The 23,354-nt window shown below is 39.3% G+C and overlaps 1 protein-coding gene across 29 annotated transcripts in view; it reads left to right on the top strand.

Moving 5' to 3' along the window:
- The first annotated feature begins 2,411 nt into the window (after positions 1–2,411).
- The window catches only part of PUM1 (pumilio RNA binding family member 1), a 50,691-nt gene continuing 29,748 nt past the window's right edge, over positions 2,412–23,354 (top strand). For 6 of the 29 annotated variants that reach the window (XM_087939827.1, XM_087939825.1, XM_087939821.1 and 3 more), the window contains exons 1-3: positions 2,824–2,943; positions 9,638–10,011; positions 18,758–18,826. In XM_087939827.1, the coding sequence (XP_087795953.1) occupies positions 2,889–2,943; positions 9,638–10,011; positions 18,758–18,826 (498 nt within the window). In that variant the 5' untranslated portion in view covers positions 2,824–2,888. Of the gene's footprint in view, positions 2,944–9,637; positions 10,012–18,757; positions 18,827–23,354 lie in introns of those variants that run through there. The other 23 variants (XM_087939835.1, XM_087939834.1, XM_087939836.1 and 20 more) reach the window with 14 other exon arrangements.

Raw genomic sequence — 23,354 nt, 5'->3', positions numbered from 1 at the left:
AATATAAGTTCACACTATAAGGCTGGTTAAGTCCCGGTCCTTATCTGCAATAAGTTTACTTCAATCTGGATTTTTTAGAGATGTATTGGGTCTACAGTTCTTTTAAAATCATAGTTTTGGGAAATGCTGTTACCAGTGTATATGCGGAGTTTTGATTTTTGCTTTGAAGAGACCTAGCCACCACACTACAATTCTCCCTTCCTATTAATATCCTAATATTGTTTAATATTCATTGGAAAATGCTACTGTGTTCCATTTCCATAGGAAAGGTATTTAGAAAGCAGAGATTACTATTTGTTACCTGTATTCACCCTTTGTTTTAATCTGTGATTCCTAAGTTTAATCAAGTGAGCACCTTCCTATCTTCCAGGTAAGAAAGTTTGCAGGAGGAGGATCTGGAAGCTGGATTTGGATGGGCATTTAGCAAATATTTTCCCTAAAAAATGGTGACAGGCTGACTGACAAGCTGTGTATGGATGTCAAGTCCCATATTTGCAAAGCAGGAAGCTTGTCAAAGTTGGAGGAAATTGAACAAGATCACACTGGTTTACTGAGTAAGAGTAGCAACTCTGCACACTTGAGGCCTCAGGAGAAACTGGGCATCGTCCCACTATGCTCAACTTGGTCTACTGTGAATGGTATCATCTTGGGCTTGTTATTTTGAAACATGTCTCAACTGGTAAGGGAGCATGCATAAGCGCACTAACGTGCCTTCCACCCCTGTCCTATTCTTTTTTATTTTTCTTGTATGTATCCATTTCATGTATCCATAACTATGTTTATACTTATACCTGTTATCTTATAATTGCTTGACAAAATAAAATAAAAAATAAATAAAATAAAAAATAAATAAATTGGGTGGAGCTGATTTTCTCTGCTACCAAGAATATGGAATGGACTTCTGTCAGTGAAAGAACAAATGTGTTGGATGGTTGTTTATAGGCAAGAAGTTGGAGCAGCTTTTGTTCCAATAAAACTACAATGTTTTCCATTGAGTATGGCTCAATTCACATGACACCTTTAACCAGGTTTATTATAACCTGTTATAACCCATCCAGCTGCATCTGGACAAAAGTCTAACCTTTAATTGTTAGGTATATCATGTGTCATCATATGTCATCAAATGTCAATGCTGCCTAATTCTTTCATGATTCTGGGCAGGTTCCAAACACTATATGTATACAAAGCTCACAACTAACTGGAAGAACAGGACCTCACTCGTGGATCACTCTGTCCCCACAGCCTGGGAAAACATCCAGGCAGGCCATCATAAATTTCTATATACAAATATCTGTTCCTACAGAGTAGTTCTGTTTCCTGCGAAGACAATCTTGCTAAGGACTTGAATGCCCCCACCCTGCTTGATCCATACTGTTTGGACTTTAAACCAGGATGCTAACTGGGGAATTCTGTGAGTTGAAGAATAGAATAGAATAGAATAGAATAGTGTGATTGGACACACAAGGGATTTGTCTTGGTGCAAATGCTCTCAGTGTACACAAGAGATACATTCGTCAAGAATCATAAGGTACAACACTTAATAATAGTTATAGGGTACAATAAGCAATCAAATCATACTAGGAAACAGTCAATATAAATAGTAAGGATACAAGCGACAAAGTTACGGTCATACAGTCACAAGTGAGAGGTGATAAGGAGTGATGAGGAGATTAATAGTAATCATAGTGCAGACTTTGTAATAGTTGAACAGTGTTGAAGGAATTATTTGTTTAGCAGAGTGGTGGCGTTCGGGGAAAAAACTGTCCTTGGGTCTAGTTGTTCTGGTGTGCATGTTCTATAGCATCATTTTGAGGGTAGGAGTTGAAACAGTTTATGTCCGGGATGTGAGGGGTCTGTAAATATTTTCATAGCCCTCTTTTTGACCCGCGCTGTATACAGGTCCTTAACGGAAGGCAGGTTGGTAGTAATTATTTTACTACCAAAAAAGTGCACTCATCTTTAAAAGTTGCCAAGTTTGCAAAACACCGAGTGAAACTCCCCCCACCCCCAAGTGCAATTATTATTCATCAAAGCTTCCAAGCCTTGCTCGTATCTTGCGGGCAGAGAGAGCCGTTTAGCCTCTCGGGTTTTTCTGCCTGTCGAGCCACCTGTCCACTCCGTCTCCTTCCTTTTCGTTGACCCTGGAGACTTCGGCAACTTGCTGGGACCGCGGACTGCGGGCGGATTTCGTTTGCAGATCAGCCCTCGGTGTTGCAACGTATTGTCTGAAATAGGGGATCAGCTCCCTCCCCCGCCAACCCGCCCTGGATCACTGCATTTGTGAATGCAGCATTCCTGTGTTAACCCGCCTCTGTCAACTCCAATCGGTTATTCACACACACACACACACAAACCCAGCTCCAACCAACCCAATCTTCTCTTGGCTAAGCGCCCAAACGGCATTGTATATTGCCCGTGCGAAGAATGTTCGGAGATCCGATGCAACTTCTCCCTTGGCTGGGGAACAAACCCTGCCGAGAGGCCCCTCCCCTTCTTCGCTTTACCCGGATCCCGCCGCCGTGCCGCGGCTGACCCTCCGCGGCAGCCGAGCTTCTCCGCGCTCCAGCCTCAACTTCCCAGAATGCAGCGCGCCTCCCCGAGTCCCCAGTGCGCCGCCATGTTGTTGAAGTGAAAGGCAGGGGGAGCGGCAAAGCCAGAGCTTAGAGGCCGGGGGGAGGGGGGGGCCGTTGAGATCCGTCTTCATCCTACCGTTCCGCCCGTGAGTATCCGGACCGAAGTGGGTTAGAACGGGACTCCGGAGCCCAGGAGGCCCGACGGTGAAGCCGTATTGGGGTTAGGGCTTCGGCCGAGGCAGCGAGGGTCCTCCGAAAGGCGGCCCTGGGCGGGCAATTCTTGCCGAAGCTCTTCCTCGCGCTTGTTCCTGGTTCATGTTTTCGAGTCCGAGCAAGGCCTCTATTGTTGTTCCAGGAAGGGGAGAGAAAGGCGAGACGCTTCTTTGGGGGACAAGGGGAGACGGCAGCTGCCCCGTTCAACCGACCCTAAGAAAAGAAAAGGGGGTTTCCTAGGCTCCCCAACTGAGGCTTGGTTGGCTTTATTTTAATTTTTCCTTTCTTTCCTCCCCCCTCCTCCCGTCGCTTTTCTTTGGGGGAAGGGAGGAGGAACGCTTGGTTGGCCTTTTAGATACTATTTCCAAACAAGCCAGGAAAGGCAGCAGCTTGCTGATTTCTGGAGTGGGAGGGGGCTTTCAACTCCATCGTGGTTTTGAAAGGAAAGTGGGGTTGGTGGGGGGGGGGGGGGAGGAGAGGAAAGTAAGACAAGGGAAAATAACTGGGATGAGGAAGGCGGGTAGGTGATGCCTAATTAATATGTACAGGAGCTGTATATGCAGGAAATGGAGTACGTGACTTCTGCCCAAGCTCCTAGAGTAAAGTTTTATCTGGTTTTTTTTTGGGTGGTGGTGGTGGTGGTGTATGTGTGTCATCAATTTAACTTTGGGCTGGGTGGGGTGGTCGCTTCACAATTAAAACATTCTTGTTGCCCTCCATTCAAAGCTGTGCCCCTTGGTGGGGTGTACAATTGGGATTGCTTTTTGACTTAAGTAATGTTTAGGATTAAGAAGGCAAAACAAGGGTGCTCTTGAGTTTATTTTTTTCTCTCCCCTAAATGAAGGGGACTGGGGGGAAATAATGAAGGTTTTTCTTTCTTGACTTCACTTATATAACTTTAAAAAATTATGTTTTTGTTCAGTAAGGAAGCAGCAACAGGAGGCTGTTTTCTTCTCTTCCTAGGCCTTCGGTTGTTCCAGCTTCAAGTTAGTTTTGGCCAAGCAGTTTGGAAACAAAGAAGAGAACCGGGTGGCCTATTGTTGTTGTACGAATTTGTCCTACGGAAAAGGCATAGCAGTATTTTACGGTGCAGTCAGTACATATCCAGGAGTCAGCCCTGTTGTACTTATCAAATGTTTGTTTGAACAGGACAAACTTGTGTGATTTGTTAGTTTTTAGTTGTTTAGATTGCATTTCAGCAGCTATTTAACAATGTAGCCTGATTCTGTAAATGTTTACTGATAGTGATTGCCACTGTATTCAGCCGTGTTTACTCCCCATGTTTGTGTATGTGGAATTATGTCCTATATCAGTCCACTATTTTGGGTTCTCATCCAGTGTTTTTAGGTTATATAATTTGAAAGCAGTTTGAGGGGAAACAGCTGATTTCAGGTTTTGCACTAAAGAGAGTTTTGATGGCTTGATAAGATAAGTTTAAATTACAGGTATTTAGACGAGTCATTTAAAAAACATTTTCTTGCATAGGACTTTCAAAGTATAGTTTTACATTTAGATGTACTATTTAAGCAGTTGTCTTCTTCTTTAAGAAACTGATTTTTGAGTATTTCAAACTGTTCGTATATATACACATACAGATGAGTGCTCTTACATATGTGTTTGTATGTGCGCTATGTGTAGCTTCACATTTTGCTCAGCTGTAAAGTGATTTATTTAGTGTTGCTTGGTTTCCTGTGTGAATCCAGATAATATTGGTTTTGTTCAGCAAAATATTAATACACCATCGGTTTTGTGATCATGTTTTAATTTCCGTTCCAGCTTAGCACTGGGTAATATGTAGCAGGCATAACTTTTTATTGAAGAATGCATTAAAAAAACTGGTAGCTAGAAATAAATCTCACCAGAAACTGAATCAAAACCAAAAACAATTTTGGGGCCTAAAGTAGAGAAATTAAAAAGGCAGTGGTGATTACAAGACCTGAATATACTGAGTTGTAATATTCTTAAATGATGTGTTTCAAATTGTATACCACAACTTTAATGTAAATCATTTTGTTGAGTGAAAAATGAAGATAGTAGTGTTCTATTTTCTCCTAATGGGAATGGACTTTTGATAAGGGATAGTTGATAAGCCCTAGATGGGCTCTTCAGGTGTTATCAGGCCAATTTAGGGTCGATGAGAATTGTAACCTGTCAGTTTTAGGGTGCCTATTTGAGGAAAATTTTGCATTTTTGTTGGACTGTAGCAGGGGTGTCAAACTTGCAGGCCACGCCCACCCCAGTTCCCTGAAGGGGAAAATGTCAGGGAAGATCATATGACAGCAACATGATATCGTGCGTTTGGCATCAATGGACTATAGAGTTTAAACAATTCCTCTGATTTCTAGGCAACAGCATCCTTGACATTCTAGTCAAATATACACCATATGACAGGTGAATCTTACCTATGTAGGTTCTAGAATTTTCCAGGAGATTTAATTCCATTAATCACCTTGATAACTCTGTAATACAAAGGCTAACTAAAAATACAAGGTGTATTATAACGTCTTCTTGTAAAGAGGGGCTAAAGACATGGGCTAAATGAACAACAACCCCCCCCCATGTGATGAGGGGTTCACTTCTCAATTGTCTGAATGATCAGGCTCAGTGTCACCTATTTCCATAATTTCCTGTGATGCTGCTCCCCATTTGCTCTTCAGAACTCGTCATCCTTACTCATTTTGGGATGCCTTGTGGATGGCAGATAAAAATCTATGGCTGAATGACTGTTGATAGTACTGATGTTTGCTAAGATTCTGAGGAGAAAGTGACTAACTCCATCATCATAGTTTAGCCTACTCTTTTTCCATATAGCTCCTGCAGCCTACAGAGTCTTTTGTGGTCATCTTGGCTGTGGTCCTATGTGATAGGTAGGTGTTGACTAAGAGCACATGTCTCACCCCAGATGATCTGAGGTTCTGAGCTGATCTAAGCTGGGTTTCTAGCTAACATTCTAACCATTGCATCGTATTCTTCAGTTCTCCAGAAGACAACAGAATTAGTTTTCTTAACAATTTTGCAAGCAACAGTGCAGCTATAACATTGCATGGGGCACTTTCTTTTCTGTGGTCATGAATAGAACTGGTACTATATAAACATCCATATAAGCAGTGGACTTACAGGGGAAGGTGTGCAGAAACATATACCTACTCACTAGTATTTTCCCCCTCAAGCACTATTTATTGACTTGGGCCTGGAGATGGAGTTAATCTACATGCTGAAAATGTTTTATTTCAGTAGTTAGGAATTGTTATAATGCCATAGGCTTTTCTTTCAATTTTGAATATAGAGAAACAACACTTTTAACCTTAACATTTTCAATATATGCAGTCTCTCACTGAAAGAATTGATAATTTTGGTTTTCACCAATCGACCTTGGAATGTTCATTGTTGTTGCTACTATTCTTGTAGCAAGATAGTCTTTTGTCATGGATTTGTCTTTAAATCTTGAGACAGGTGGATTGACAAGGAGCATTAATGCAACACAAGAATCTTGAATGCAGTGCAGTGCAAAATATATTGACTTTAATTTTTTTAATTATCTCAAAACCTCTTAAATTATTTTTAAACAAGAGTTGCAAGGTAAGCTTTCCACGCCCATGTACAGCACTCAAATCATTCATGTTTTGTATTTCATTTTCAATCTAAAAGGTTGACAAAGCCGTTCACAGCATTTCAATTTTTAACAAAGATTAAGACTATAAATAACAAATAGCTTGGTATCACTAAATACAGTAAAGAAACAACTGGTGCCTAACAGCTTATACCCCACCGCAGGCTTGAAAAAAAAAATTCCCACTAACAATTTGCCTTTTACATTAGTTCTTTTTTTCCTTTTTAGCCAAAGGTGCTCTGGATCCTGTTAACTCCCTGAGGATATCAATGGAAACAAAATAAGATCAAATCCCTCCTGAAAGCTCTAGAAATTCTATGCAATTCCTTACGTTACTTTTTCTTATTGTTCCAGTAATGGCATGTGGAATGGGCCAATGGGTTATCGGGGAGGGATGACGATTTTTGATAATCCCAGTAGTGATATGCAATTGTTGGATTGCCTCTATTATATAGAAAAGAATGATTCTGATGAATCAGCCCGAAGACCATTTCGTGCAACTTGGTGGATTTAGGAAATTTAACAGAGTGGAAAGGCAGTGGTTCTCTCACACTATTGTTCTGTAGGAACTGGTGTGAAAGATAACCTGCCATGGATTCTGAATGTCTCAAATAGTCATTGCCTAAATCTCCCGGAGTTTGTCCAGAGTGCATTTCATTGACATGTCCTTTAGATTAGAAAAACAGAAAGGTATGCTATTCCATTGTAATATCCCTATACGGTGGCAAGAGTCGTGGCATCTTACAGGGTGTGAAGATGCTTCCCCAGGTTTTATTGAAATCATGAGAGGTCTGTTGATTGCATCTCTCCTGTGACTTGTCAGACCGAGCTATCTTTCAGGAAAATGCTCAGACTCCTGGGCCACAAAACTTTGCATGTTGTAATAATGCACACCTTAGCTCAGTGGAATATCCCATGTTTCAGAGGAACAATTCACTTGAACAAAATAAGGGCAGCTCTCTTATTTGATTAATAGTATACATGCTGTTTGCGTGATTTATTTACTGTTATTCATTTACCAAATAATTTTAAGAAATGGAATTTCTCAGTATGCTTTCCAGATTTTCCCCCTTAGGTAACTCCCTCGCCCCCATTCTTCACTACTTCAATTGTAGGCCTGTAGTAGAAGTACTTGCTTTGTGGCTTTCCTTCCCAAGGACAATTTTGCTGGCTATACTTCAAAAAACTGATTAGAGTACAGTAGTTCTGATTGCAGTGGGTGTCTAAATTTAGAGATTGAAGTATCTGCTTTGTGGCTTTGTTACTTTTTTTCCCCCATTGTTTTGTTACATTAAAACACATTTTTCCTTCTTAAGCTAGTCTGAAGAGTAGAAAGCCAACATATGTATTTCGTTTATCTGTTAATTAAAAAAGCCAATTATAATGCAACTTCTTTGTCATCACTATAGGATGAGCAGTAACTTAAAACTAAACTGGAGAATGTTTTCATACTTGGAAATAAACAGAGAAGAAAAACCCATTGTTTGGTTTTGGAGCTATAGCTCCAAATAACAAAAAAAAAATCAGTTACACTTAATGCAGATTGAAATAATTTTATTTAAGTAAATACTTTCATTTGATCATACTTTGTTAATAAATTGTCATTACTATATTTATATAAATAGCAAAACTGGAAGCTTTGCAGTGTTGGTATCTAAATATAGGTTGATTAAGCTGCAATCCAGACCATACAAATTGTCTCATTTTTCTTCTTTGAGATGATAGATACGTGAAAAGTATTAGTGTATGGAAACAGGAGTAATGACCGTTTTACACATGCACCTTTAGCACTTTTGCTTGTGAATATTATATCATTCAATCTCTTTATCCTCACAAATTTGAATCCTTAGCATGCTTTCTATTATTATTATTTGCATCCAATGGGGAAGATTCCATTTACTTCCAGTTTTAAAGAAACCATATTTTCTTCTGTAAATTACACTTTAATTCTTGTTAGCGAAAATGAGCCACGATCACATTTCTTTAAATTCCAACTAAACTGGGAATTATATCTTACTTAAAATTAAAAGCAGTTGCTGATACCACTATGAAGTAGTGAGGGGTGTATAAGAATACATTACCCATGGTGCTTCCCAATGTAGAGGAACCAAGAATTCCTTTTAAATTTGAGCTGTGTGAGTTCTAATTTGTGGAATCGGTTCACATTTTTTTCCCTGCACCTCTTCAAATAGTTTTTTCCTCTGATAGAGAACACGCTCCCCCCCTTTTTTTCTCTCTCCTTAATTCTGCAATTTCTAATGTAGTAAAAGGGAGAAATTTATTACAGGACTATAAATATATTAACACCTTATTTAAATCAATTGAAATGTGAATAACCTCAAATGTAGTTAATAATTGTGTTCCTTTATTGCTCTGTGTGCTCATGAAAGTCCAGGCATGATAACTCTTGAAAATACACACTTCTTTGCCACACCAATATTAATGGTGCCTATGCAAATTGAAGAAAGTTTTTGATTTGTGTAATCACTTCTTTATCTCATGGGCAACAGGAGGAGGAATATCATAGAACCGTGTTTCACTTTAACCTATACTTGTTGTTAACTAAAGACAATTATTATTTAATATGGTACTACCTTATTTTCTATAAAAAAACATGTAGTTTAAATATTCTGGTTCTTAGGAGCCAGCTACAAACCCTGGGTTGATTTATTAGTCAAGTGAATGCATTTTATATCACAATGTCTGATTCGCATGTAAAAAGAAACCAGCGCGTTCTGAATTACTTTTTTTATTCCAATTTATTTGTATGCCCAAAGTTGCATTATGGCTGAGAATGGGTCTGGTGTCAGCTTGATGCTCTTTCAGATCAATGTATGTACGTGTGAGCACCCAAAATTATTTTTCATCCAGCAATTTAGGGATATATGCATTATCATCCAGTAATGTTTGCTGGAAAAGTAAGCTAGTGTAGGGGTCCCCAACTATGATCAGCACTGTGGCATGCCAGAAACTGGGCTGTGCAAAGAAGCGAAGCCCCATCTGCGGGATGCAGGCAGCACACAAAACTACGCCCCCCACCCCCATCTCCGGTCCATGGAAAAACCTCTCTCCACAGAACTGGTCCCTGGTGCCCAAAAGTTTTGGGATCGCTAAGCTAGTGTAATGATACGGGTGGGACTTTATTTTAGGATTCCTTGATAATGGCTATTCTGTATTTAGCCGTGAGTTTTGTAAATGGCAGACTCAATTTAATTGGTGTTTTGAACTTGTCTTCCCTTAGGTACTGGTGGAATGAGCGTTGCATGTGTTTTGAAGAGAAAAGCAGTGCTCTGGCAGGACTCTTTCAGCCCCCACCTGAAACAGCACAGTCAAGATACAGCTAATCCCAACATGCCTGTTGTTTTGACATCTGGAACAGGGTCCCAGGCTCAGACACAGCCAGCTGCAAATCAAGCCCTTGCAGCAGGGACCCACTCCAGCCCTGTTCCTGGATCCATAGGGGTTGCAGGTCGCTCCCAGGACGACGCAATGGTGGATTACTTCTTTCAGAGGCAGCATGGTGAGCAGCTTGGGGGAGGCGGAAGTGGTGGAGGCAGCTATAATAACAGCAAACATCGGTGGCCTACTGGGGATAACATTCATGCTGAACATCAGGTAAAAAGTTAAATATTTCAGAACTGAACAAATGAGCTAAGCGGGCCTTATGGTAGTTGCATGCAGTGAATGTTATGAAATTTTTGTGTATCTAATTGATCATGTTTCCTTCTCTTGCTTCTTGCATTTCCAAACTGAAATTCTTTTGCTCGGGGTACAGCAACATGGGATTCCAGATGCCTTTTGATTCAAATCAGAATATTCATCGATAGTTTCAAGCTAGTTTAATTTGCTTTTTGTATCAAAATTGGGGTGCGTGCACAATGCTTTCTTCTTTCCCTCACCCTTTCCTTTCCTTTTCAGATGTGCTGCTATTGTTTAATATATTTGATGCATTTATGAAAGTTCTTCAGGCATCACTTTGCAAAGGTGTTTAATGTTTTATATTGGTGGAATGTTTATAGTTTGCTGCTTGTTTAGTCCCATATCTAATGGGACTGGGGAAGCACAATTAAAAACCAAACATTCCTGGGACGTTCATTTCCATCCATCCTCCTGCTGCTGCTAGTAAATATTTTTAAGTAAGCTGAATTTTATTACTTATCCAATAACCAGGGAATTTAAAAAAAACAACAACTGTCAAATTAAATTTAAAACAGCAATTTGGTCACCCAAGCAAAGCCTTTCTTTTTGTATGTGCTTTTCGTATATTATTTCAGAAACTAAATTATATGGACCCAGTAATTATATTCCCCTGAATCGTCTGTCAAAAGCCATTGAAATGGGAGTGTGTTTTCACCAGCTCTTTTCTTTTGAGCCAAATGGAAGAAGGGTGATCGTGGTGATTTATAATGTAGGCAGGAAATAGCTGCTATATGCCTTTGTTCTATGTGCTTGGAATGCTGTGTAGCAATTCACTATATTGTATTCATATCTAGAAGGCTGTGGGGAGTAATGGGAATTTAGAAGACAGGGTGGGACTGTGTTTATTTTTTATGTGTTGATGTTAATTTAACTGTTACGATTTTCATAACTTTCAGTTCTTTTTTTTAGCATGTTGGCATTCTTAAATTGTTTAAAAGTGAACATTTAAAACCAATCTCATTAAACGTTTTTTTTTTAAAAAGCATCCCTAAATTAATAAGGATCTTGAACAGATTCAGTCTCTAAGAATATGATGTTTGGATCAGAGTTGAATGTCCAATTCTTAACATTTTTGTCCTTCTAGGAACCAGTCACCCATTTAAAAATTGACAAAGAGTAAGAGGACCTGTGAAGTGTAACCATGTTTTGAGAAATACATTTTCTTTTGATGAAATTTACTCTGTGGATTTAATCTTATACATAAAGAGAATATGCATAATAAATCATTGCTGTCTTCTTGTGAAAATGAATTGTGCAATTTTTTTGTGAATGGATCAAATAGTAGTAGTCAATTTCTCAGTATTTTTGTAGCAGATATGTATTATATATGTATATGTGTGTGTGTGTGTGTGTGTGTGTGTGTGTGTATGTATATATATATATAGATAGATAGATAGATAGATAGATAGATAGATAGATAGATAGATATAGATAGATATAGATAGATATAGATATAGATATATAAATTTGCTTTTTGTATCCAGATTTCAAGCTCTAACTTGATATCTTCTCAGGCTTCTGTATTGTTTAGCTTCCTACCATGTAAGGCTCTTCTCATGGAAGAGGTCAGTTAGCACATTACTTTGAAACAATGTTATTTTTTAAAAAATGTATTCCATATGAACGACAGTGACAATGAACATACTGAAATAATTGTTTCTGAAGCGTCATTAAAATTCATACATGATTGGTAAAGTTAACATTGCAGCAGCTGAGGATGCCAGATGAAATAAGAGTCCTGACACACTTTCTAAAAAAGGATAAAAGCCATGAGATAATCTGCTGTCTCTTTAAGAGCTTGGGAATTAGCACAATTCTTAATAGGATAAACCTTTATGCATGACCTCAACCAAAATTTTGATGAGCTGGGATAAAACTATTATCTAGCATGTGGCATAGTACTGTTTAGATAATAGTATATGTCACAGAATCTGTGTGGTCTGCCTTTCTGCCTGTCCTCTTTTGAGAGGACTTTCCTGGCCTTAGGCTGGTTCTTCCTATAGATCAGGGGTTCAAACTTGCGGCGTCAACGGTGGCGTCACATTACATATAGCAGCTTTCCCCCTTTCGCTAAACTCGGCATGGGCATGGCCAGCACATGATACATCCGGCCCGTTAACTAGACAGCCCTGTTATAGATCATGCAAGGCCTTTCATACCAGCCAGGGGTGGGATACTACCAGTTCTGCCCGGCTCTATAGAACCAGTAGCTCTGAAGAGCACCAAACACTGAACCGATTCTGTGTTTGCTGCTGTTTGGCCCACCTGCCTGCCCGGGCTCTTACCTGTCCTTTATTTCCTGCTTTTTCAACCTCAGCTGCTTGGCGCGGCACAGCTGAGGTTGAAAAAGCAGGAAAAAAGTGGCTTTTCAAATGCTGCGCATCTGTGCGCAGCGCTTTTCAGCTGTCCGGGCGGCACAGCCTAAGGCTTTTCTACACGTGCGCGCAGCAAACCAGTAGTAACACTGAACCGGCAGTAACACCGGTTGAATCCCACCCCTGATACCAGCCCTCTTTCAAGATTTTCTAATAACCGTTATGGATATTAATTTTTTTTAAAGCATTCGGCTGTGCTTATGACTGAAACAAAGCTCAGGTCCTGCTTTGAGAATCTAATTGGAAAATGATCTACATTATGTTCTGGTTGCTTTAAATGTAGGAACCCGTTGTAAGTGAAATGCCTATCTCCTGGATTGTAGAAGACAGTGGTACCTCGTTACTCAATGTAAATTGGTTCCAGGAGGCATGAGGAGTACCAAGAATGAGGAGTATCAAATAGATTTTTCCCATAAGGAATAAGTTAGTGAGTCACAAAGCAGCTGCCACTGACAAGTTCTAGCTTGTGCATTGAGTACCCAACAAACGAGTACCAGGACAAAATTTCCACACCAGAATGCGTCGAGTACCAAGTTCAATGAGTTTCAAAGCAGTGCCAAGGTGCCACCCGTGTTTCCTTTCCTCAGGATGGGTTAGAAACAGAAAACGGTTCATGAAACACAGTTACATTTTCATGAAAGATACTAAATTTAAAAAAAAAAGCCTGATGTGGAAATTCATATATCAAATCTTTACTTATTTAAAGCCTGAATTGCTTGTGGTGCACAGTATCCTCGGACAGTACACAAATTAAACTTCTTAAGATTGGATATGTCGTCAGCTATTTTAGCTCAGTGCATTGTGTATAGACTATGGAAATTAAAAAACTTTTAGATATGGTCCTTCTGAAATTACTTCTGATGTGTAAAGTCATTTTGTATCCTGTTAAGGATAGCCGATTGTTTTGTTTCTAAACCAGTTTTTATTTAGTGCCCGGTAGCTGTGCCATAATTTAGATGAGGGTAAATCCGCAGCATAGATTCACTGTGGAAGAAAAATAAGGTTTTTATAGCATTTCCTAAGGCAGCCCTATCTATGTCAACTCAGTTAAATCCAATTGACTGTGTGGAAGGACATTGGAATCTAAACAGAAGGTCCGAAGCTCTTATTCATTCACTAATTACCCATACTGACTAGATGGGAACTATGGGTCAGCATTCCTGAAAGACACTAGATTGGGAAAGAGTCTTTTAAGCTTACAAAACGTAATCCAAGAAAGTTTTCTACATCCACAGGCGGGACAATAAAGAGGACAAGGGTAAGGATTTAATAAATGCCTTTACCAACATATGGTAGGAAAGAGTAACTGCAAATTAATCCAATAAAATAAACTGAATCTATTGAACAAATATGAACACACAAAGAGCCAACAAAAGAATGCAACAATGTAATATAACCATGTTAATAAATAATAAAACAAGCTTATTTATTTGCCTTCATTCATAATAAAATAACCACACAGTGATTTTTTTAAACTATTCTAGGGTAGGACTGAATATATTTAAAACAGATGCAACCTACAACTTTCTCTTAAATACAGTTAGGGTGAAACAACCAGACCCCACACTAATTCACTGATCAAATAAAAGAAAAAAACTATTTTAAACCGTCATATTTCCACAGGGGGAAAGGGAATGGTTGCAGAGTTAACAGCATCAGGTCCCTAAAGACCCAGAATCTGGAGGCAGTGCCAGTGGCAGGAGGAACCAAAAACATAAAGGAAGACAGACGGAAGGGATTATGTGATTGGAAGGCTGTAAACACAAGTAGCAGAAAATTGTGAAAGTGATGTGGAAGGTCCAACAGTGTCAAAATATCACTGTTCTGTACAGGGAGTCCTTCACTTAACAACAGTTCATTTAGTGACCGAAGTTACAGCGGCACCGAGATATGTATGACAGTTTTTCACAGTTATGACTTTTGCAGCCTCCCCATGATCATGTGATCAAAATTCGGATGCTTGGTCACTGGTTCATATTTATGACCTTGGCTGTGTCCCAAGGTGTCATGTGATCAACTTTTGGCACCTTCTGAGAAGCCAAGACCTAACAGCTGGCTCACTAATTTATGAATCGCAGCGATTCATTTAACAACTGTGGCAAGAAGGTGGGGCAAAACTCATTTAACAACAGAAATTTTGGGCTCAATTGTGAACGTGCGTAGAGGACTATCTGTACTAGGATCATGGGACAGGGAGAGGGATCAGGAACAGCTGTTAGGAGACAGCTACAGTGGATAACCTAGGCCTGAGACATATTTAAATTTATATTTTACACACACACCCTTTACAAATAAGTCAAGGCGGCAAACATCCTATTTTCCCCAGAACAACAACCCTGTGGAGTATTTTGGGCTGGGGGAGAGAGAGAGAGAGAGAGTGAGTGAGTGAGTGCCTGGCCCAAGGTCCTGCATAAATAAGGCTGTAGTGTCTTCATCGGAAACCACCAATCCCCCAAATAGATACGATGTAAAAATTAACAAGCCCAAAAATCAGTAAATAGGCACAAAGTCAGCTGATTATCCCAGTGCTGTGGGATCTTTTTTAAAAATGATGTTTTTCAATTGTCTGGTAGAGAACTGGCGAATTTGGAGACAGTATTTGAGTTTTGTTAATTTTTAATTTACAGTACTTTCTTTTTCTCATTATTTGTCTCCCTGTCTCTGATTTTTCTTGGAAAAGTTTATGAGACGCACGTTTTTGCTTTTCACACAAAATAAAATAATTTTTTTCCAGCTTTTTTTTTTTGTAGTTTCCTAATTCTCTTTTTGGCAGATGTTTTTAGCTGTTGCCATCCAACAGTTTAGTAACTTCCAGCTTTCATAAGCAGTGTTTTACATTTTTAAAGATGTTTGGTTTGGTTAATCTTAAATGTTTGCAGCTGTAATTTTCTTTTAATTAATGATCAATCATACAAGCCTTCAAACAAGTGTTCTATCTAATTGTGTAGCTGTGGGCTTAATCAGTTAACAAAAACATCCAGTGACCATTGCTGAAATCAGCAGTCTGAAGATAGTATACTAGTTCCTTGCACATAAGATTTACCATATAAAATTGGACATGTGCTACATTTAAAATTGATTTGAAGGTTGGGGTTTTTTTCTTCAAAATCCTCTTAAAAGTTTAAAGAAGTTGAATGGCTTGACATAAATTTGAAATATTATCAATTTTGATTTCTTTCATTTTTGCCTTGAGAAAGTTATATATTCTGGTAATGTTTCAAAGGCTTAACCTGTTGTACAGATAACATAATTTTGCCCCAATTATTTAGTAGTAATCTCAAAGCAAGAATGATAACAATATTTTGATTAGCACTAGCTAACGTAAAACAGTGAGCTAGTTTGTGCTAATACTTATAATTTAGCAGCCCCCTGACAAAGGAAAGAGGAAAATAATGAATCATATTTTACATGTCAGTTTTTTTAAAAAATTATACCTTAAGTAGAACTTGATTTGACAAATGAAGCACACACAACATGGATGGGGTTCTGCTTAAGCCTCTATTTTCCTCTGTTGTTTATCCCAGAAGGCCACTGCAGCTGTCTTTCTGCAGAAAGGGTAGAATTGTTTGAAGCTGATTGGGGAATTATCTCTCAGTTGTCTTGAGAGAAATATCAGGACTGTAATCCTTAAAATTGGATACCATCACTAGCCCTATTTAGGGATAGAGCATACCGCTAGTCCTTCAGTTACAACAATTCATTTAGTGACCACTCAAAGTTACAATGGCATTGAAAAATGTGACTTACAACCGTTTTTCACAGTTACAACCTTTGCAGCATCCCCAAGGTCACCTGATCAAAACTCAGGCGCTTGGCAACTGGTTCCTGTTTTTGACAGCTTGCAATTTCCGAGGGTCATGTGATTCCCCCTTTGCGGCCTTCTGACAAGCAAAGTCAATCGGGGAGCCAGATTCACTTAACAACTGGGCTACTAACTTATCAACTGCAGCGATTCACTTTACAGATGAGGCAAGAAAGGTCGTAAAATGGGGCAAAGGTCACTTAACAAATGTCTCGCTTAGCAATGGAAATTTTGGGCTCCACTGTGGTTGTAAGTTGAGGACTACCCGTGCGGTAATTGAGCTTGCCCGTTACTGTGGGAAATTGTGACACTTGTGAATGGGGTCGGTCATGTGACCGACCCGATTTTATGACTTTTCATGTGGCTGTTGTTCAGCGCAATTGGGCATCATGTTTCAGGCAAAGCTGTAGCCGACTGTGCTGAACAACAGCCATGTAAAACTGGAAGTCATGGTGTCAAAAATGACATAAAACATGCTCATGTGACTGCAGGACATAAATGCTGTGTTTCTTAGCATCCAAAATGCAGCCACATGACTGCGGAACTTTGGAATGCCCCGAAACGCCCCCTTTTCAGGTAGGTCGTAACTTTGAACCATTGGCAAGCAACTGCCGTAAATCCAGGGCTACCTGTATCTGTATTGGAAGAATTCCAAGAACACAAAGTTGCACAATATTTTACTCTTCTGATGTCAATCAGAATATACGAACAAAAGCTCTTTGGAACTATTGCTCTAGTCAAGTTAGATTATTATGGTATTGTATACCATTTGCGAAATGGTTGTGAGAAACTGCATGGACATGTTCATGTCGTCACTTGGAATCAAGACTGATTGAAAGTAGCACCCAGAAACACAAAATATTAATGTATGTGCACGCCTGAGGAACAAATAACTACATGTGTAAAATTTGATGTTATCTAAGACAATCAGGACATCTTTAATGTCATATGAATTTCATAGTCTCTTTGTTTTAGCATGATTCAAACTGTTTTTAGGGGACTTGCAGGCTTAAGATACAGGTTGCATTTCAACAAAACACCTATTTTGAGCCCTTTTCTCTAGGAGGAATCGAGGGGAAGGAAGCTTTTTATGCTTTCCCCTTCTCGTTCTTCTCCCTGTTTGGGGAATTAATATAAGTAAGATTAGAGTAATTCTTGAGACCCAAGCAACTTAATTTATTTGCTAATTTATATGAGGAAATATGAGGAAATTTTGGATGTTTCCACTTGTGAGTTGTTCCACATAGAGGCATAGATGCAATTATTGTAAACTTTGCTTAATGCTGCTAACATTCATATGGATGTTTTGTCCTGAATGTAAACAGTTTAATTAGTCATATGGACTTTGTATATTTTTAGGCATTATTCTTTCAATAACACAACAATCCCCATTGGCATCCTTCAGTCTCAAGAGACTATGGTATCGTGCTCTGAAAAGAGGTCCTAAAACAGCATCTAGTGTGGCTAAAATGAAAAATTCGAGAGTGGCAGTCCCTTCCACGCTGAGGATAGATACGGTCTGTCTCCTGTCCAGCCTCTGGATTTCACTGGTTCCGGGTCTGCCTCTTGGCCTCAGCCTGCCGAACCGAGTGTCTCTTCTTCAAATCGAAGAAGGCCACGCTGCATCCTTAGCCTCCAAGCTGAACGATCAGAGGTCAAGGTTTCCCAGCTGTTGATGTCCATTCCCGAGGCCTTTTGATCCTACTTGCAGATATCCTTATATCGCAGCTGTGGTCTCTCTCTTGGGCACTTCCCCCTGCACTAATTCTCCATACAGGAGGTCTTTTGGAATCCGCCCATCGGCCATCCTCACGACACGCACAAGCCAGCGAAAAGCCAAAGTGTAAACAATTTCATTAGTCATATGGATTTTGAATATTTTTAAGCATAATTCTTTCAGTAACACAATAATAATATGTATCCATTGCTACCAGTTCAGAGGGCAGCTTGTAGAGGGAAAGCAGAAGAAGACAATCATGTTGCCTTTTTTAAAGCTGAAATTCAGGAGAGATTTCATTAGGTATAATTTCATATAAGAAAAAATTAGTACAGTTGATAATTATGGTTTTCTAATTACTACACGTGATCCAGCGTCTCTTTAGGTGTAGTCATAAGTTTCTATTTTTCAAGAAACGTTTTGAGATTTGTGAACTTGTGTGTGTGTGTGTGTGTGTGTGTGTGTGTGTGTGTGTGTGTATATATATATATATAAATATTTTATAAATGTGAATGTTTTCTTTAATTATCTTAGTTCTAAGTGCATTTTATTTTATGTTGGCTAACCATCTCTCTGTTTCAATAAATAAATGTTTTGCTTACCATAACTGATAATCAAACATTTGCTTTTGTTTTTGCAGCTGTAATTTTAAATATACTTTTATGCAAATTAAATACAAATGATTATGTTTCAGTTGCTTAAAACTCTGCTTTATACCTTCTAGTTCTTCAGGGTTTCTTACCTAAGTTTCTCTTGTCTCTATAATAGGTTCGATCAATGGATGAATTAAATCATGATTTTCAAGCACTTGCTTTGGAAGGAAGGGCGATGGGGGAGGTAAGTAGGTTATTCACTTGATCTTCCTCCAGTAAAGCCAGTGCTCTTCCTTGTTTCCATATGACAAATGACCTGATTTAGGCTTCATTTTAGAGATGGAACTAGAGATGAAGCTCTTGGCACTGCTTATAGAAATATCTTTTGTCAGATGTTGTATTAGTAATACTTTATTGATTAGCCATTAAGCCAAAACAGAATACAGACTATGAAACCCAGAACAATAATTAAAATAAATTAACAATAGAATAAAAGAAATAAGTACTGTAAAAGAAAATGCAAATCAAATTTCCATGTCACCTTACAATTTACCTCCAATTAGAACCACGTACGCAGTTCTCAGCTGTACTGTTCTGTTCAAGTATAAAGCCACATTATATGTAGTTTTGGGGTTCTGACTGCACATGAAATCTATTGTTTTAATATAAGAATCCCAATAGGCCATTCATCTAATGTGCAGTCGAAGTTACTGATTTTCTCTCTTTCTTATACTATTGACATTCAGATAAAATATCTGTTATGTCTTCTGTCTCTGGGGCTCCTCAAATATAAGCACGTTCATTATAAGGGATTTGCTTAAGTCTTCCTTATTTAACGATTGTGTCCAGCTGCTCAAATCTTGCTTGAGTAAAAAGCCCCCTAAGGTATTTGGCATTTCTGTACTTAAATACTTGGTGATTTGAAAGGTGTGTTTATAGCAGCTCATCCATTTCAATGTGCCATCCATCCAAATGTTACATTTTTTTCCCCTTTCTGTAAAAGGACTGCATATTTTACAAACCTACATTTATGACCTTATAGAATAGGTTTCCTATTTATTTTTAATTCCTCATAGTAGGTTGTATGATGCTGTGAAGATACTGTTGGCTGTAAAACTAAATGATATTCTTCGTTGCTTAGTTCTGAAGACAGAAGCATTAGTAAACCCAAATTTATCACATAACCTGTTGTGTATGAACTTAGCAAATTGTGGTTCATTCAGTAAACTATAGTTAAGCAAATTGTACGTGTGTGTGAACAAATCTTTCAGACTAGGGATCCCCCAAACCCTGGGTTATGAAGTGGTACCAATCCACCGTCCGTTGGGAACTGGGCTGCGCAAGTGGTGGATGCATGTGTGAAATTTCATTTGCGCAGGTATGGGAGCTAGTTTGTGCGTAATTCCCTCTGCCGTCACTGCAACTGCCAGTCCATGGAGCCAGAAAGATTGAAGATTGCTGTTTTAGACTGTAGCCTCTGCCATCTCCGACTGTTGGTCCTTCTTTGAGGAGCTTATTGGAGTTTTACTCCAAAACATTTGGAAGTAGCCAGATTGCATAGGACTAGCCATGTTCATGTATACTCCAAGTATGAGTATTGGCTTTAAGTATACTCCAAGTATGTGTATTGGCTTTAAAAATGTGCTTTTTATCGTATCAAACCTCATATGAGTTCAGTATTATGTTCTTGAACTAGTAGTGGCTTTTTCACATATTAAGCGAATAGAAGAGAGAAAAGCCCCCACCTTTCCCTTTATTATCTACTGGTTTGTCCATGTGAGAAATGAAAAAGTAAGAAATTGAACCTGGACATACAGATTCCTGAAATAGATATCACAGGGTAGCTATTCCTTTCTAGAGGAGTGATTTTAGGGGGAAAAGACTTTATTTAAAGCTTTCCTTTGAGTCCTAAATCTCATTGTTTTGCTGTGTGAAAAATTCAGCGGGCGTAAATCCTTGGAAAAGAGAATCAAGGCAGTGGGGAAAGAGGTGCTTTATCATTTAGCGATGGCTGTGGTTTGATCTGGTGTCCAAATAATAATAAAGGAGGGATACAAATAAATAAACTGAAGTGTCATTTAATTTCATTATATGGAATAGAACATGTTCATTGGACTTATTGTAGAAGTTAACAGTCTCTCTTATAGCAACCTCTCAAGGGAAACCAGCCAAAGTCCAGCTAAATCAGTTTTGAGTGTACTCTCCTCATGATTGCCACAGAGACTTGTCAGTATTACAGTACTTGAAATTTCCACGATGCTCAGACCAGTTTTATGGCCAAAGTTGTGGTGTTGCAGCATCTCTGCAGTCCCATGATGGTGGTTTCCAGTGTTCCCTGCCAGCTTCCCACAAGGAAAGTCAGCAGGGGAGCTGGCAGGAAGTCAGAAGCTGCTCCTGCTTCCACTGGTTTTTTTGCCCACCTGTGAGCTGTTTAAGTAACTAAATATTGACTTACCATTGAAGTTTGTTTGCCGCTATAATTAACACTATAATCCACAGGCTGGAGAACGTAGTTTTGTGTCCTGCCTGGATCCTGCGTGTGCGTGGATGGGGCTTCAACCGCTTGCACAGCCTGGTTACTAGTGGGCCACGGGCCGTGGCCTGGTGCTGGTCTGCAGCCTGGAGATTGGGGGTTCCTGCCTTAGAGTGTTTCTCCATAGGCCCGTGTAGAAATGGCTGGAGTCATGTTCCCATGTATACCTTCCACATAGAGTAGAAAGCACAAGTAACATGGCCTTTGAAGGCTCTAAAATCTTCCAGCCAGCATTGCTTTGGGTAGTGAGATGGTGTTCTGACCCACGCTCTTTTCTGACAAATCAAACACAATCCAAAAGGAACAGAAACCTTGTAACGCTTCTGCAAAATAATTAGCTGTGATAAGCACAAGCCTTGCCAAACTATGCGAGACTTGCCAAAAGATAACAGACAAGAAATTATTTGCAAAATAAGAATCTTCAAATACAAACTCAGGATACTGGAATGTCCATGAGGCTGGAGTTTCAAAACATCTTTGCCTTCTGCAAAGATAGTTAGTTTCACAGCTGGCTTTTATCTTCTTGAAGGAGGGGCCATTACCTTGCAGCCTTACTCCCGAGTCGCCCATGCTGTTGTAACTGCTGTTTCCTATGAGCAATCCTGCATGCACGCACACTTGGCACAGGCTCCTCGGGAACCTCCTCCTCATCACTGCTGCCAGTCCCCACAGTGTCTGAAGGCAGCAGTCCACTCCTCAATGGTCCTGGCCCCTCATCTGAGTCCTCGCTCTCCTCAGCCATCCACACCTGCTGCTGGCTAACCACAACAGATGGGCAGTATATAAATTTACTAAATAATGAAATAAAAATAAAACAAGAGAAGTAGGCTACTTGAAGCTCTTTGTATTATGCTATTGAAACTTTTAAAACCATTTTTGAATTTTGCCTGCAAGCAGATTGCCCAAAGCACCAAATTGCCATACGCCTTAGCTACATGAAATCCAAAGACAGCTGCTGTAAAACTAAGTAGAAAGTTGGCCAATAAATTATGTTATTTGCTCTTGGATTCAAGAGGATAAGATAGGCTTTTGATCAATACAGTATTAAGAAATGGAGGGGGGTTCAATCTGCTTCTCTGCAGACTGTTTTTAAAATTCCTTATTTGTTTTGTAAAGCAGTCTGGGCCATAGGGAGACTGAATTAGGGAGAGGCTTCCTTATCCTAACTAACAGATAAAGGATTGGCTTTCCTTTGAGGCATCTCCACCCAGCCTTTTTTTATGCGCCTTGCCCTGTAAAAACAAAGTTAAATGCTGATAAGAAACAGCTATGCCTAGCACTAGCAGGTCTGACCTTCAGTCAGTTTCTGTAGTTTATGGCTGCATGATGAACTGTTCCTCAAGACATGGTAGAAGAAAAGGCTTTTTTTTTGGGGGGGGGGCAGTTATCTTTCTCTTATGAAAGAATGTGTTCCAGAGTTGTCAAGTTACCAATTACTGAAGAAATCCCTTATCACAGGAGCCCTTATTACTTTTCCCCCTCCCAAATATTTCTACTCACTCCACCTTAAAATCTGGTCATGTGGATCTCAAAAGAAAACCTTTCCGATACAGGAAATGATGAGCACAGAATTTATTGTAATAATACGTGGCTGTTGCGTGGGCTACTTGGTAAACTTACAAAGGAAAATATATTAGCTTGCGTGGACTAAAATGATAACAGGGAAAGTTCTGAATGAAAGCAGGAGTGAGGTTTGCGCCAAGAATCAACCAGAATATTGGAGAACACAGTTTATTTTTGTAAATAGCCCCAATCTTAAATCTCCTATTTTGCTCTTCCTTTGCATGCAAACCAAAAATTAAATGCTCAGTAGGATAGTGGGAGAAGGTAGTCCTACACATCTGGAAGTTGAAAAGTGTAAAATATCAACCGAATGGGATTTATGGCTTGTTGTTTCCAGAAATGCCATGGTTCCTCAAACATGATTTTGGCTCATTTGTAATAGGTTTGGCAGTGACAAGAGTCAGATGGACCAAGATAGGTACAGATTAATTTATCTGCAGTAGGGTACAGTTTGTTCATGGCAACCCACAAATTTCCACAGTTTCAATAGCAGTTTATTTTAATTAAACCCTGGAACCTACCTGAGATGGCTCCTGGTATTGAAATACTTCAATCAGACAGAGGTTGTGGGTTATTGGTGACCTGGGCTATGTGGATAGCATATCTAGTGCTGAGGCTGCCCTAACCATTTGCAGTATTTGTGAAGATTCAACCCATGTTTATTTTTCCAAGCATA

This window comes from Pseudonaja textilis, chromosome 10 (assembly GCF_049901715.1).
Source record: "Pseudonaja textilis isolate UNSWEBS1 chromosome 10, rPseTex1.2, whole genome shotgun sequence".
Lineage (NCBI taxonomy): Eukaryota > Metazoa > Chordata > Lepidosauria > Squamata > Elapidae > Pseudonaja > Pseudonaja textilis.
This window is presented reverse-complemented; position numbering and strand designations above follow the sequence as displayed.